This window comes from Manis pentadactyla, chromosome 15 (assembly GCF_030020395.1).
Source record: "Manis pentadactyla isolate mManPen7 chromosome 15, mManPen7.hap1, whole genome shotgun sequence".
NCBI lineage: Eukaryota > Metazoa > Chordata > Mammalia > Pholidota > Manidae > Manis > Manis pentadactyla.
Genome location: NC_080033.1, coordinates 34,638,961 through 34,653,976, shown reverse-complemented (window position 1 = coordinate 34,653,976; position 15,016 = coordinate 34,638,961). Strand labels below are relative to the sequence as shown.

Sequence of the window (15,016 nt, the reverse complement as noted above, 5' to 3'; positions counted from 1 at the left end):
CCTACCTTTGGGCTCAGTAGGGCCAAGACCTTTCCTCCTTGGAGGGTAGATTCTCCAAGAGAAACTGAACCCCACCTGTCGGGTGGACAGAGGGGGTCTCCTCCAGCTCTGGGCCACTGGTGATGGGGAGATGGGAAGCCAGGTGGAAACAAATCAGGCCCCAGCCTTTCCTCCAGCAAAATCTGGGCAGCCTGAGGCCAGGGGCACCTGGTTGGGGTGGATGGAATGGGCGACCCCTTACATGAGGGGCTCAGATTCCTCTGGAATCACTGGCCAGGAGAGAAGGGCTGGAGACCAGGGCTTTGGGGCTAAGACACGAAGGTTGTCCCTGCTCAGAGCCAGTCTCTCGGCCTTAGGAACCGAGTCTTGCCAAGGAAAGTAACAAAGGGTGCCTTGAATGAGCTTGGGAATTTGGCAAGTCAGGACTAGTTCTCACTGTGCAGGCTACACATAAAGGGTTCTAAATGCCTGGTGGGAATCCAAGATGCCCTCTACCCTGAGACAAGTCAGGTTTTCTCCTATCCTATACTGTCTCCATCTTCCTCTCTGTAGTGAGTCCCCAGAGGTGTGTGTGTGTGTGTGTGTAAGTGTGCAGGTCTCCCTCTGGAGGAGAGAACCCCCGGGACTGACTTACTGAGGCTTGTTGGAGCAGAGGGAGCAGAGTTACTGTCTTCTTTACTATCCTGCCACCTGTGGGGAAAATGTTAAACATGAACCTGTTGTCGGGGGGTGGTAAGAGACAGGCCTGGTGGCCTTTGCAAGGGTAAGTCAAGCAGGGGGAGGAAAGGCAGCAAATGAGGTTGCCATGGCTGCTGGATGTTCTGGATGTTCTAGCCAGCATTTTTAGGATCCTCTGAAGAGAGGGAGTTTCTTCCAGACCCAGGAAAGCCAGGCCTTTCCATCGCTGTGGCTCTGCCCCCAGCCTTGCCTCCTTTACAAGGGCTGGAGTTCTCAGAATAAGTTCCAAGCACCTGAGTTTTACATGTGGGGACTGTCTGGGTTTCCTCTGAGTGGGCTCAATTGCCTCCAGGAAGCATCCAGATGGCTGCTGCAGACAAGAGTCCCTCATTCCTCTGCTGGCCAATGGTCAGGGTGGGTGAGAGGTTGGATTTCTTCTGTACCTCCATGAGGTGATGGTAATGGGCTCTCACCCAGTCAGGGTGCTAAATGATGGCACCAGAGCTCTGCACCCCGGGGGTCCAGTTCCTGTAGTGCACCTGTAGCAGGGAGGGCTGTCTCCTGATGGGCCCTGGGGACCTGGAGAGGAGCTCCCGGCCCCTGACCAATGTGGGTCAGAGCTGTCCTTCCAGGAGTCCCCACTGTGGGGGAATCAGAACTTCAGTCCTGGTCCAGTATTTAACACTTGGTAACCAAAGGCTCCACCTCATGCAGGAACTATTTTTCCCCCAGGCCTTATTCTCCTCAAAAATGTTACCTTTCACCAAGGTCATTTTATCTTACTTTTTACACATTGAAAAATGCAGGCAGCCACCAGATGGCACTGGAATCTCAGTCCAGCTGTCCATTTTTGTGGAGGAGGGGGCTCAGAGCCCCTGAACCAGAGCCCTCGGGCTTTTCCAGAACGTTTCTCCGCAGCTTTTACTCTCAGGCCCACAGGCATTCCAGGTGCTTCCTAGTGCTTGGGCTGCAGATTGCTCTTCTATTACCTGAGGAAACAGATGAAATCAGGCCAGTGGCTGACCACTGAAATCCAACCCAGGGTCAGATTCTGAGTGTTTGCAAAACAAAGCCTCTCAAATAATGCCAAATCTCATTAGCGTGAGCTGGGAGCTCACTACCCGGAGGGCCTTCACCAGGAGCTCCTGGGGCTGGAACGCATGTACGCACGCAGGCAGAAAATGCTGTGGGGCTCTCATAGGGTTTCCCCAACTGGAAGATGGGCTGATAATAAAGCTGCCTGCTTTCTTTACAGCATTGTGGGAGATTGAAAGATAAGAGGTGAGATCAGGCTTTGTAGATTTAGAAGATGCTGTGCAAAGGTGAGAGGTTATTTTCAGGAAAAAGGCTCTCCCAGAAAATGTCTCAACTGGACATTTAATAGCCAGGTTCTTCCTGCTTGTGGTGTCCAGGAGAGTGGACAGAGAACTGGGCAGTTAGCCCAAGGGAGCCGTCCAAGCTGGCTGACCTGCTGACAGTTGGCCTTGCGGGCACTACCCCCAGACCTCATATCGGGCAGACAGTAACCAAATGTAGCTCCTTCTCTCAGGCTTCAAATCAAGAGCATCAAAGGTTGATTTGACCTTGGGTGGACCCTGAAGTTCAGAGGAGGATCTCTGGCCTGTATTGCAAAGACTTCTTTAGGCAGAACCTTCTTAAATCTCACAGCGTCTAGCCTGTCTTTAGGAGGGGGCTTCCTGCCCTTAGATCGGTTGATCCTGTGGGGAGAGCTCTGTTTCATTCCAAATGAAAGGAACACCCCTCTTAGCAGAACTCTGATCTTAGGAGTGATGTGAAAATGAAGGGAATTAAAATTAGAAAAACAAGTGCTGTGGGCAAAATGTGGAGTGCCCAGTTAAATGTAACTATATTTTTATTGTACAGGAAAAGCTGGTGTAAACTCCTCAGGCCAGGGGCGTGGTTCTGTTTCTCCTGGGCTAGATGAGGATGATGATGTGGGCTTGTAAGGTCAGAATCCCTCTCCACCAAATCCTGTCTGCACTGACTTTGTTGATTTCACATCCAAATCTCCATGAACAGGTTTCTTGGCAGGGCAGTTCATTTAGGGAGCAGCATCAAAGCTAGATTCAGTGTGCTTTACAGTGACAACCAAAGATCCCCTTTGTGCTCGTGAGACTTGTGGGTGCTAGATCAGTGCTTCCCAAACCACGGACCATTTTGGCCCCTCGAGTGCATTTGGCAATCAATGTCTGGGGACATTTTTGCTTGTTATAACTGGGGAAGGGGTGCTACTGGCACCTAGTGGGTAGAGGCCAGGGAGGCTGCCAACCATCCTACCATGCACAGGACAGCCCCGCCACAGCAAAGAATTATCTGGCCCCTCAACATCAATAGCACCAAGGTTGAGAGCCCCTATTCTGGATGAGCCTGAGACGCTGCTGGATGGGATTTTGCATGGCATTCTTCTCTCTCTCTTACCAGGGAGGAAGTTCATTGTAGATCACTTTAATATTTCTGCAGTTCTTGGAGTCCTGCGATGAGGTCATTTTGTTAGAAGATGGAGAGATTTGTGAAAAAGGAACCCACAAGGAGTTAATGGAAGAGAGAGGGCACTATGCAAAACTAATCCACAACCTCAGAGGGCTGCAATTCAAGGTAACTCTTCCGGACCTGGGTGCAAGACCTTGGGTGACGGCCCTCATGATTTTTTGGCCTGGAAGAAGTTCTGTCTCTTAGCTTTCAGAAGGAACTTCATTTTGTCCCCAGGATCCTGAGCACATCTACAATGCAGCAATGGTGGAAGCCCTTAAGGAGGGCCCTGCTGAAGGAGATGAAGATGCTGGTACACCCCAAGTTTGAGCCACACCTCTCTTATTACTCATAGCTCATGAGTGGACACAGATCTCTCTTTATTTCTCACCCTACTCTTGGTTGCAGGAGATGAGAAAGATGGAGGAAAAGAATCTGAAACAGACTCAGAATTTGTAGACATAAAGGTACTTACCATTTATTCCTTCAGTTATACACTCTTAAATATCTGTTGAGAATCTACCATTTGGGATAAAGAAGTGTGCACAGTGTATGCCCTTTTGGACTTCCAAATTATATGGTTGGCTATTGTGTAAGCCTTGAGGTTCAACTGTCAGAGTCCAAATTCTGCCTCAACCACTAACAGTTTTATGATTTTGAGCAAAGTACTTGGCCACTCTGAACCTTAGTTTCTTAGTCCACAAAATGTGAAAATAGCAGTGTCAACCTCATAGGACCTTGCAAAGATTATGTAAGAAACTATACAAAAAATGATTAGCACAGTGCCTGACATATAGTAACCCTTAATAGTAGTTTTTATTTTTATTAGCAGTAGTTGGAAAGATTAAAGGAATTCACAGACATGAAGGGAAAAAGCACATATTAGAGATGTTTCCCACTCTTTATGGGGGGCATTGAGAAAGGATTATACAGCAGGGAAGAGATTAGGGTGGGATAAGGTCGTTCATTCTTTCCACAAGCGGACTAAGCAGCCCACCATGTGCCAGGCACTAAACTAATCTGAGGACAGAAAGAAAATGTGCTCCTGTCCTCAGGATCTTATGGTCTGGTGGGAGTCACAGGCAAGTGGGTAATCCTAGAAAACTGTGGTAAGAGTAATGGGGGATTAGGGTGGGAGTAACAGATGAGGTGGTGGGCAGCAATGATAGAGGCAGCAGCCTTTGGACTGGTCCTTCAAGGACATGTAGGAGTTTTCCAGGGACACTGTACGCAAGCATGTGGAAGTGGGGAAGGTAGAGGGGCTTGGGGCTGAGGGCATGAGGGAATTCCAGGGACGAGGGTGCAGGCTGGCCAAGCTGCCTCTTCTCCTCCCCACTGTTACCTTCCACCCCTCCAGCTGCTCAACATTGGTTGAGCACCTGCTCTGTATCCTGACCTACTCTGGGCACTAAGAGAACAAGGATCTAAATCTGTAGTCTCTTTCTTCAAGGTGTCCATAGTGAGGTGGCTTTCCAAGTTAGAGTTCTGTTCCTCAGTAATGTGTCGCTAAGAAAAAAGAACTTCGTATATTTCATAAGATTTAAGATGCCATCCATTTTAATATCACCATTATTTTAGGTACCACTTAGAAAGAAAAATCTCTGCCAATTAAACAATATGGCATACTACCGAATGGAAGGCACATCCTGATTTCAGAGATGTTAAAATGTGAGAAAAAAAAGTGAGTCTTCGAATTGATGATATTTGGCACCATTAAGTGCTTGTGAAAAATGCATGCATGAAATATTTTTGGAAAGATAATATATTTTTAATGCTCTGGAGGCTGCCAAGGCTGAAGTGAGGTACCTAGCCATCTCTTCCATGCTTTCCCAGGAACGCTCCAGGTTGCTCGGGATTAGGGGCCCTGAGGAGAGAGGAAGCCCTGCTCCTCTTTTCCTCCTTACCCAACTCCCCACTGCCCTGGAGAGGAAAGTGAGAGCTTGAAAGTGAGTGCTCCAGTGGCTATGGGAAGGGGGCCAGCTAAAGTCAGTACTGCCTGCCACAACCCTCATCAGGGCAATTTCTAAAGTGCAGCAAACAGACAGAGCCTCAGCAACACTCCTGAATGGGCTGGAGGGCTCTGGGGAGATTTGACCAGTCCCTTTGGTACCCCAGGTTGCTGTTCATTAGGCTCTGCTGACCCACTGAGGTGGCTCCCTCTTTTTGCAGTCCCAGAGGGAGACACAGTGAGGGAAAGTCAGGCTGAATATTTTCAAAGAAGTGCAAAGTTTCCCAGGCTGATGTATAATAGCAGCTCTATGCATGGAGGCACCTTTGAGGTGTGACAGCTTTCTCTGTTGGGGAGGGTACAGAGAGCCCGTGTGCAGGGGTGCCCCTTGTCTAGCTATATTTATCTCTGCTTATAAAAGCCACGTATTGGTGAGGATTCTGCTCTGGAGCTGACATTTCATGCTTCTCTGTGGAGACGCACATTCAGTTCTGGCTGTGGGGGCTGCTTTAACCAGCAGCCCTGTGCCTCTGAGGGTTGTTTCCATGAGAACTTGAGTCATTTTCTCTTCCCTCTGGGACATGGAGAGGATGTGGGACAGCCATGTGGAGGGAATCAAGAGTCCATTCAGTGGCTGTCCTAGGAAGATGCCCTGGGCTTCTGCAGCAAGATTTCTCTCCATCGGCTTAAGCTCCAGTTGTCCACAGGGGGTGATGAATAGATGCCTTTTATTTTTGCCTTTCCTTCCCTTAACCTCTCTTCTGAATAAACTGCATGTATTCATATTCTCTTTTTGGGATCTGCTTCTGGAGAACTAGAGCAAGACAACCCCTGTTGCCCAGGACTGTGCACATAGTAGGTGTTTGATAAGTATTTCTTGAAATACTGAAAGCCACCAGCCTTACAAGGCTGTGGGGAGGGTCGAATCAAATAAAATGAGCAAGAGTGTTAGGAATTTTCAAGCGTAGGGTGAATGGAAGGAAGGGTGAGAACTGCCCTGTGGTGACGTGGGGCTGGGCTCCCAGCCCAGCCAATGGGGACCGCAGGACATGTGTTTGTCTCCATAGTTCCTCTGCACCAGCTCGTTCAGACTGAATCCCCCCAGGAAGGAACCGTGACCTGGAAAATGTATCATGCGTACATCAAGGCTTCTGGAGGTTTGGTATAAAACAACAGGTTTCTTGATTTAATTTGCATTGAAAAACCCTTTTGTCAACTACTGGGCACATGTTTTATGATATCTCTAACAATTACTCTCTTTATGTTTAGGGCCATTTGTCAATGCTAATATTCCCCCCCAACCCCCCACCCAAAATCTCAAGTCTGATAATGCAGCCTTTTAAATGGAATCACCTTTCATCTCCATTAAAGCTGCCAGACTCTATTTATTGAAACTGAGTGAGCAGCAGCATGGCCCTGCTATGGCTATTCTGTAACCTCGCTTTCTGTCACTGAGTACAACAGCTGTCAGCTCACTGCCTGCCATCAAAGCAAGAGTCCCACCTCTGTGTACAAAACACACCTTACGGTTTCATTCCCTGTCTCTCCCCAGCAAGGCTGGGTTTTTGTTTGTTTGATTTTAAAGAATGCTGAGTCACTTCTATTTGAGTGCATATTAGTGGTTTTTCCAATATGTTGACAATTTGAACCCACTTTCCAGCCATGCAGAACAGATGTCCTCACTGGAGTTCAGAGTCCCAATAACCAGACTTGTCCCATCAGCCTGGAAGGTGTTTCTCAGGGGTGGGGCCCCTTTTCCTGTAGGCTTTGAATTTCTCACCAGCATTGGGCCTTGAGAAAGATAAGCTCCCTGCAGCCCCCTCACCTCTGTAACCCTCTCGGACCTCTCCCCTCCTCTTGCAGGCTACCTCCTCTCTCTATTTGTAGTGTCCCTCTTTTCCTGATGATTGGCAGTTCTGCATTCAGCAGCTGGTGGCTGGGTCTTTGGCTAGACAAAGGCTCGCAGGTGAGTTTCCCTTTCCGCCCTGGGAAATAAGTCAGTGGCTGACAGAGTCTGAATGCACCCCGCCCAGCACCACAGAGTGAACCTCCACAGCCCCGTCCCATGAAGTTGAGGTCAGTTCATTACTTTACATAATTCAACTCTTAAAATCAATCCCCTTTGGGCTTTTAAGACAATTAGGGCATCCAGATTTTTATGTGACCTTCAGGTTTTAAAGGAAGCACTGGTTAAAAGTATTGCACCAAGCTAAGGCAGCCTGTCTGTGGTGTCATGCTGGTACAGGATAGGGCCAGTTTTGCAGTCTCTGCTGTAAGGCGCCTCTGAGGAGGGCATGGGAGAGGTTGGGGAAGCCCAACATGGATTCCTGTCTTCCTGCCTCTGAAGAGAAACTGGTATCTGTTGACACTGCCTGGTGTCAGAGGGTTCCATCTGGCTCTGTTCCTCAAAGTCCCCCTACAAGACAGGACATGCAATAGTCAGGCTCAATCCCTGGTTGTGCTGCACGACGACCATTTGGTGTCTTTCTCAGACACTGGTTGTCTGCTTCCCAAGGGCCTGTCTAGGCAAGGGCCCCTCCTGGAAAGGAACGGGATGTCTACTCTCACTGGACCTTGCTGGAAATCCTCCCAGCTTTTGGACAATGGTTTCAAAGCTTTCCTGGAGTCACAGGAAACGCTGTGGAGTTGCCTGCCCATCCTTCAAGATTACATTTTGGTACAGCTCTGTTGCTATGACAACCGAAGTAAGGCGGCATTGAGGAAGATGCAGACAGGGGAGAGGCCGCTGCAGTCTTCCTGGAGTTGGGTTTTCCCAAGGGGAGAAGTCAACAGAGGGGCCTGTTCTGTGCAGAAAGAGAGCCATCTCTGGAATGTTCCCCAGATCCCTGCAGGCTCATGAAGAGCCCTTTCCTTGGAAAGCCCAAGGTTTCAGGTCAGGGTGGAGCCTCCCTCAGGCATGGTGCTTCCCCAGTAGACCTATGCCAGTGGTTGACTGAGCATGCAGCAACGATGGCAGACCCGTGTGTTTGCCTCTGACCCCCGGAGTGCAAAGCACAGCAATGCCTCCTCCATTTGGGCTGGGCCTTTCACCAATTAGCTCTGGAGATGGTTTGCTTTAATGGCTGTTCATCCATTAGCCACTGGTTCATTTGTTTACATTTCTGCTATGGCTATAATCAGCAATATGGCATTTAGAGGAAGATGGTTGTTTGCTCTCCAAAGGCAGTCTTGACTTTTCCCACACAGCTCAGAGAGAAATGAAACTGCCAATTTCTCAGGAGGAGGAGACTGCCTCTCCCTAGAAATGCTAGCAAAGATGTGTCTCCTTCCTAGCAGGGGATGGAGCAACACGCCATGGTCTCTTTGAGTCCCCCTAAAGTCCCCTGGTTTACCAGACTCCCACCTCCCTATCAGAGACTCCAGGCAGTGGGACGGTGGCCAGGACCAAGGGAGGGAGGGGGCCATGGGGATGGTTCACTGAACAAAGAAGCCCCCTGAGTCTCCCCAAAGGCCTGGTGGCCCCTCAGGCAGGTCCTGAATCTCTGCTCTGTCTGGGCCACAGGGGTTGGTCAGCTGGCTTCGTGGAATCCAGGTTTCCTTTGCTTCCATGACCTTCTGGCCCAGCCACACCTCTGGTCTCATGGGGCACAGTTAGCTTCTGGGTTGCCTGCCCCAGACCTGCTTGCTTGCTTTTCCCACTGACTATGTCAAGTCTCAGAAGCTGGGTGCCCTTTGGGGTCAGAAAGCCCAGCAGGGCGAACCCATGCAAAGCTCAGAAATCCCCAAAGGGAATCGACTTGATTTTACCGCCTAACTCATTCTTAACAATTACATACCTCTTTTTAGTTTCTTCTCCCTGTAAAGATTCTCTGGAAAATTCCCATTCTCCTGACAGTTTACCAGTTCTTGATGCTTCTCTCATTTTTCTCCAGAGATGATGTGTGGGCCCCAGAGCAACAAGAGCATGTGTGAGATTGGCGCAGTGCTGGCAGACACCGGGCAGCATGTGTACCGGTGGGTGTATGCAGGGAGCATGGTGTCTGTGCTGTTGTTTGGTGTCACCAAAGGCTTCAACTTCACCAAGACCACATCGATGGCATCCTTCTCACTACACGAGTGAGTGTTTGACAAGGTGCAGCCTCCAGGGCTTCATGTGCATCTGGTTATTCAGTCAACAAGGTTTACTGAGCACCTTTGGTGTGCCAGGCACTGTGCTGGGCTCTGGGGATAGACACAGTGCTCATGGAGCTTACGGCTGAGTCTGGGAAGAGTCTCTGATACTTGACTACCAACTGCAAAGGCAAACTCCAGGGGTTTTGCCAAACTGTGAGGGCGTGTCACAGCCCTCAGGCTAGGCTGGGGTGTGAGGTGGGTGGTCAGGAAGGTTTCCCTGAGGACATCACACTGGAGCAGACGTGTTCAGCCCAAGAAGGCATTTCCAGCTCCAAAGAGGCCTGAGTACATCCAGGGCCTCAGCAAGTGCTCCCGGCCTCCTCCTCATCCCACTGTTGCAGTGGGTGGCAGCCAGGGGTTACCATGGGCCCTGGCCAGAGCACACAGTTGTGACCTGTACTTTGGGGGCAGACAGACATGATGCAACTTGGCTTTTTATTGCCCTGGGGCACAAAATCCCTCCCTCCTCCAAAGGCACTCCAGGTGGCACCCGAGATTTGGAGGGAAACTTAACAGGCAAATGCTTTCCCTGAGGCTCCCCACAGAGGCCAAACCTCTCTCACATTCACTTGCTTTCAGGGACAGTGGCTGTAAGAATGGGGAGCATCTGCACTTTCCCAGCATCACCTGGCAGTTTGTGCTGGGCCCTGGACAAACATTCAGGCCCTGCACACACAATCCTGGCCCCAGCACCAGCAGAGTGGCTGGGTTTATCAAACATGCACCTCAACACTGAGTCTCCGATTTTTCCACAGATCCCAAAGAGCCCAATGAGCTTATTTGACACGCCTCTTGCTGGCAGGCTAATGAATCGTTTTTCCAGGGATATGGATGAGCTGGATGTGAGGCTGCCATTTCATGCAGAGAGCTTTCTGCAGCAGTTTTTTATGCTGTTTATTCTCGTGATACTGGCTGCTGGATTTCCTGCTATCCTTTTGGTCCTGGCTGGCCTTGCTGTAGGCTTCTTCATTCTTTTATGGTAGATCAATGCACTATTTAAAAAGGAGCAAACCAAACTTAATGCATTTGGTTAACTGTGCGCAGTGATGGGGTAGTACCAGCTGATAATGAATCCTTGCCGTCTTCCCTGAATGGCGGAGCATGCTGATTTTTAGTAGTGATGAATGCCAGGTGCTCCACTAAGCAATTTGCACATCTGACATTTTAGCCTCAGAGCAACAGTGAGCGGTGACTATGACTAGGAGGTTAGGTTACTGGTCCTAGGGCAGGAAACTAGTAACCATGGTTGCTGTCTGTCTGCTGTTATGTTCTTAACCATGGGCTCTGCCATTTCTGCTGCTGGAGAAGAGAGACCAGCCCCAGTCACCCTTGAGCTTTTGAGAAATAGCATTGATGTGGTTAGGGAAAGGCTTCAGGCTGCATTGTGCTGGGGAGCCCTCCTGAGGCTGTGCTCTGTGCCCACCTTTGTGCCCACCCTGGGGGGAAGCAGGAAGGCAGACGGACCCCAGTCTTCCAGGAACCCAGCTCCTCCCTGTTGGTGGGAAAGCTGGAGTTCTCAGCAGGCAGCATACTGGGTATTGTGTGAGGCCAGAGGGTTGGAAATCAGAGAAGTCTGCACCAGAGCCTCAGCTTGGCTGGAGAGCCTTGGGGAAGTTAGAGAACACTGCAAGCCTCAGTTTCCTTGCCTCTGAAATGGTCATCACAACATATGCCTCACCTGTTCCAGGGGAGTTCTTGTGAGGATAATGAGACTATAGGACTCTAAGTGTCTTGTAAATTAGAAACACAATACAGTGTTATAGAAACTGAGTTTCAAAAAACTCAATAAAATGTTTATTGTGCTCCTAAATGCGCCCAGCTCAGGGCTGGATACTGACATTCTTAAAGAGGGTCCTCCACATTGAAAAGGATTCAGCCCACAAATCCTGGGCCCACCTCTGCCTATAAACAGGGCTGTTCATTTTTATCTGGGGATACCAACCCTCAGAACCCAATTTTAGAAATACTGTTTTCGCCACAGTGTGGAGGGTGGACAGAGCTATGGAAAGATCAGGGCAGGCGGATAGGATGGGAAAGTCTGACTGAGAGATGAGACATAGGCCACAGCAGCAGGGACAGAAATGAGGCGTGGAGCTGAGAGCCATTTTTGAGATAGTTGTTGGGGTTGGGGTGGGAGAGGCCGTAGATGAGTCCAAGATGAGAGTGACATGAGGAGTGGTTTGGATGACACAGGAGGAGAAGCAGTTTGGGTAATCAGGACTGTGGCTTTTGTGTTGGGTGTTTTAAGTTTGTGGAGAAAGTCCGAGGACAGCGCCAGCAGACAGCAGAACAGTGGTGTAGGAACGCATCAAGGCTAGAGAGGCTGACGAGTGTCCTGGGCCCTGGGTGGGGGCTGGGGTGGCTGTGGGAGTGGCTAGCTCTGGGTCCTGGGACTCAAGGGGCAGGGCTCTCACCTCAGTCTCCACTGCCTCTCTGGTGACTCGGAGAAGGACCCGTGGCCACTGTGTCCAGCCTCAAGGGTTTATTGTCATGACCAAATAAAATAGCTCCTGTAAATCCTTTACACAAATAAGCATATGCTGGATGCCACCTCTTAAAGTGGACTCCTCGGGCTGGTGTCCATATTTGTGATCCTTGTGTGTGTTTGTCCTACCATTGCTCTGTCTACTCTCCTGTTTATGCCATTGATTTACTTAGCAAAATGTTTGTCACTGTTCTGCACCCCGACTTCAAGCTACAAAGACAGGCCAGACCAGGGTTGGCTGTGACTGAATCCTGCAAATATTTCCAACTAACTCACTTGAGCTCTGAGCTTATAGGGCTTTCTCTTCCTTTCCCTTAGGTGAGTTGCAGCTGAGTCAACAGGGCAAATTAGATTTGTGGTCAAGGGCCAGCCTGCCAATGTACACGCATGAGGATGGGAGTCCCACCAGCACCAGGCTCCTGGACCTTCAACACCAGGGAGCTGCACCCATGGAGGGTTTTGTTCTAGTCAGATCCTAAGGCTATGATGATGTTGGTTCAAAATTATGTGTGAAATGCTTTTAGAAGACCATATATTGGCAGCTGACACACTGGAATTTCCTCCAGAACCAGAACAGATCACCTTTTCTTTGGCTGGGCACCCAAGAGTGGTTGGCTTGTATTAGCAGCTGTACTGTATGAAAAAATCTGGTCTTCAAAGACTGGAATCACATCTCCTGCAGCAACACACACAGTGAGAAGCACTCTGCACCAAGACCACAGGAAGGGGTGGCTCACGTTTCTGCACCCTGGCTTCTCACATAGCTGGGATGGGCACACCTAGAGGAGAATGCTTGGCCAACCCCTTCTCCCTGTTTGGACTGCACTCGTCTGACCTAAATGTATTGAGAGGACAGACGGATCTGCATGGCTGAGGGTAAACACATTCGTGGGCCTTGCGGCCCCTCTTGCTTTCCCCACAGCATTTTCCATTGAGGAGCCCAGGAGCTCAAGAAAGTGGAGAACGTCAGCCGGTCACCCCGGTTCTCCCACATCACCTCGTCCGTGCAGGGCCTGGGCACCAGCCACGCCTATGACCGGAAGGAAGGCTGCATCAGCAAGTGAGTCCTGACTTTACACTGGCTTCCCACTTCACACTGACCCTGATGGGAGGTCACAGGAACAGGTGGCTTTCTGGCTCTGAGAAGGGACGTCTGGGCGGCTGGGTACTCCCTGCAGATAAAGAGCTGGCAGAGTCAAGGAGGAGCACTGTAAGACACTAGGCCTTTCTTCCCAGTGTCTGGGTGCCAGTGTGAACCCATTCAGTGGCAACTCAGTATGGGGATGGACATGTTTCATTTTTTTGCTCTTAAAGTGAAATGTATTCAGTTCAAGAAAATAGGAAAAAGCATGGAAAAGAAGGAAAAAAATCACCTAACAGACGCCTGACCAAAATCTTTTTAATATATTCATTTATTTCCTCTGGCCTTTTCTTTTTCTCAAGTATTGATAATCATTTTTGTCTTATTTCATTTTTAAATAGGATTTTTCAAGTTATTACATATTCCTTGTAAAAACAGATTTTAAAGGACATATTATATTTCACTTGGTGGATAAACCAATTTCCTTCTTTTTAAAGTGTGGAAACTAGATTAGGAAATTTCTCTGGAGTCTTCCATCTTCAAACTTGTAAAATACCATATAAGTTGTATCAACCACAATAGGCTCACCTGTGGTAACAAACACTCCAGATTTTAGGAGCTGAACATAATACATGTGACTTGAGTCACGATGAATGAACAATTTAATGAGGATCCATGGGGCAGGAGTACGGGATTCTGCTTCAAAATCTTTCCATCTGAGAGCTTTTCCATCTGAGGGCTTCAGGGTTTTTGTCTAACTGGAAGATAAGGGGAGAGAGGAGGGGTGGAGGACTCTGGGGAAATGTTATGAGTCAGCCCCAGTGAAGATACTCATCATTTCTGTCCATTCATTGTCCAGTTTTCACTCACATGGGCTCACCTGACTGCAAGGGAGGCTGGGAAATGTAGTCCCATCGTGTCTGTAGGAAAAGAAAATGGAGTGTGGTGAGTCTGAGCAGTCTTTGCCACATGGATGCCCTTTTTTTTTCTCTCTTTTATCTTTATCTGCCTTAAAAACCTAATACACACTTCAGAGTTTGCACCCAATTCTTTCTCTTTCTCATCCTTCACTTGGGCACCCAGGATCTCAGTGAAGACTTGGCGTCCCAGCTTGTCTTTTGTTCAGTCAGCAACTAGTTCTGTTAGTTTGACCAGAACATCATCTGTCAAGAGTCCTGCATCACACACTGACCCTTCTGATTTCCCGGTCACGAGGAAATGTCCTGTCTATGGAGCCACCCATCGACTCACTCATGACAAACAAAACATTCAAGTTTTGTCTTCTTGCAGATTCTCCTCCAAGGTTTCCGAGAGAATCCTGTAGGACAGCAGAGTCCTACATAATGGTGTCTCTCCTCTTGTAATACTTGATTTCCTGTCATGGACTTTCCAGAGGGCTTGGGTTTCTGACATACATTGCTTTTGCCACCAGATAAAAATGCCACAACACCAAAAAAGGCTTTGAGATTGGTTGAAAATACAATTTGATCCTAGCCTTCTGCTGCTGCTTCTTCGGTTTCTGTGAAATCTAACCAACCGTGCACATGACTTCTAAGTCACTTAATCTGTCAATTGAATTTATAGCTTTATAGCTACATGACAGAAACACCACACTGTTTAGAAGATAATTTTAACTAAGCTCTAGGAAGAATGGTTCGAGTGGAAGCAGAAAGGAGAAGGGTGCCACGGGGCCAGCATGGCTAGTCAGAGGTGTATCCAGAAGAATTCCTGTCAGGAATTTTAGAACAGGATGGGGTAGCAATGTCTGAGGACATTGAGACTGTACCAATGGAGGATTGTACACCTAAACATTTCAATGTAGGTGTTTCAATATTGGAAGGTGTTTTTTTTCCCAATAATTTTTACTGGTTGTTCTGATGAAGCCTCTTTCCCAGTAGGTCAAAGGAACTTTTGCTGGTAATTGAATCTGATACCTCTTATGGTTAATTGTTAGTTTAGTCCAGTTAAAATTTCAATCTTGAATGTATTCAAGTCACAGCCCTTCCCACCCCCTCAGAGTCTTGAGGGGGAATGTTGCATTGCATGTGTGTGGAGTGTGGTGGACATTTGTGTCGCTGGGAAGCACCTGGTCTATTCTTTTAAACATCCCCTCCCTTTTCTCTGAGTCTGGTTCTCTGATGCTGGTGCAGGGGAATGGAGGCAGGAAGGACACATCCTTAGGTGACTGCCCATGTCTGGG

The 15,016-nt window shown here is 48.7% G+C and overlaps 1 protein-coding gene across 1 annotated transcript in view; it reads left to right on the top strand.

Moving 5' to 3' along the window:
* The window catches only part of ABCC12 (ATP binding cassette subfamily C member 12), a 57,875-nt gene that overhangs the window by 29,502 nt on the left and 13,357 nt on the right, over positions 1-15,016 (top strand). Inside the window, 10 exon segments of the mRNA XM_057492742.1 lie at positions 3,160-3,294; positions 3,406-3,481; positions 3,541-3,635; position 4,117; positions 6,184-6,273; positions 6,980-7,012; positions 7,015-7,082; positions 9,012-9,209; positions 10,006-10,229; positions 12,658-12,795. Coding sequence (XP_057348725.1) covers positions 3,160-3,294; positions 3,406-3,481; positions 3,541-3,635; position 4,117; positions 6,184-6,273; positions 6,980-7,012; positions 7,015-7,082; positions 9,012-9,209; positions 10,006-10,229; positions 12,658-12,795 — 1,058 coding nt within the window.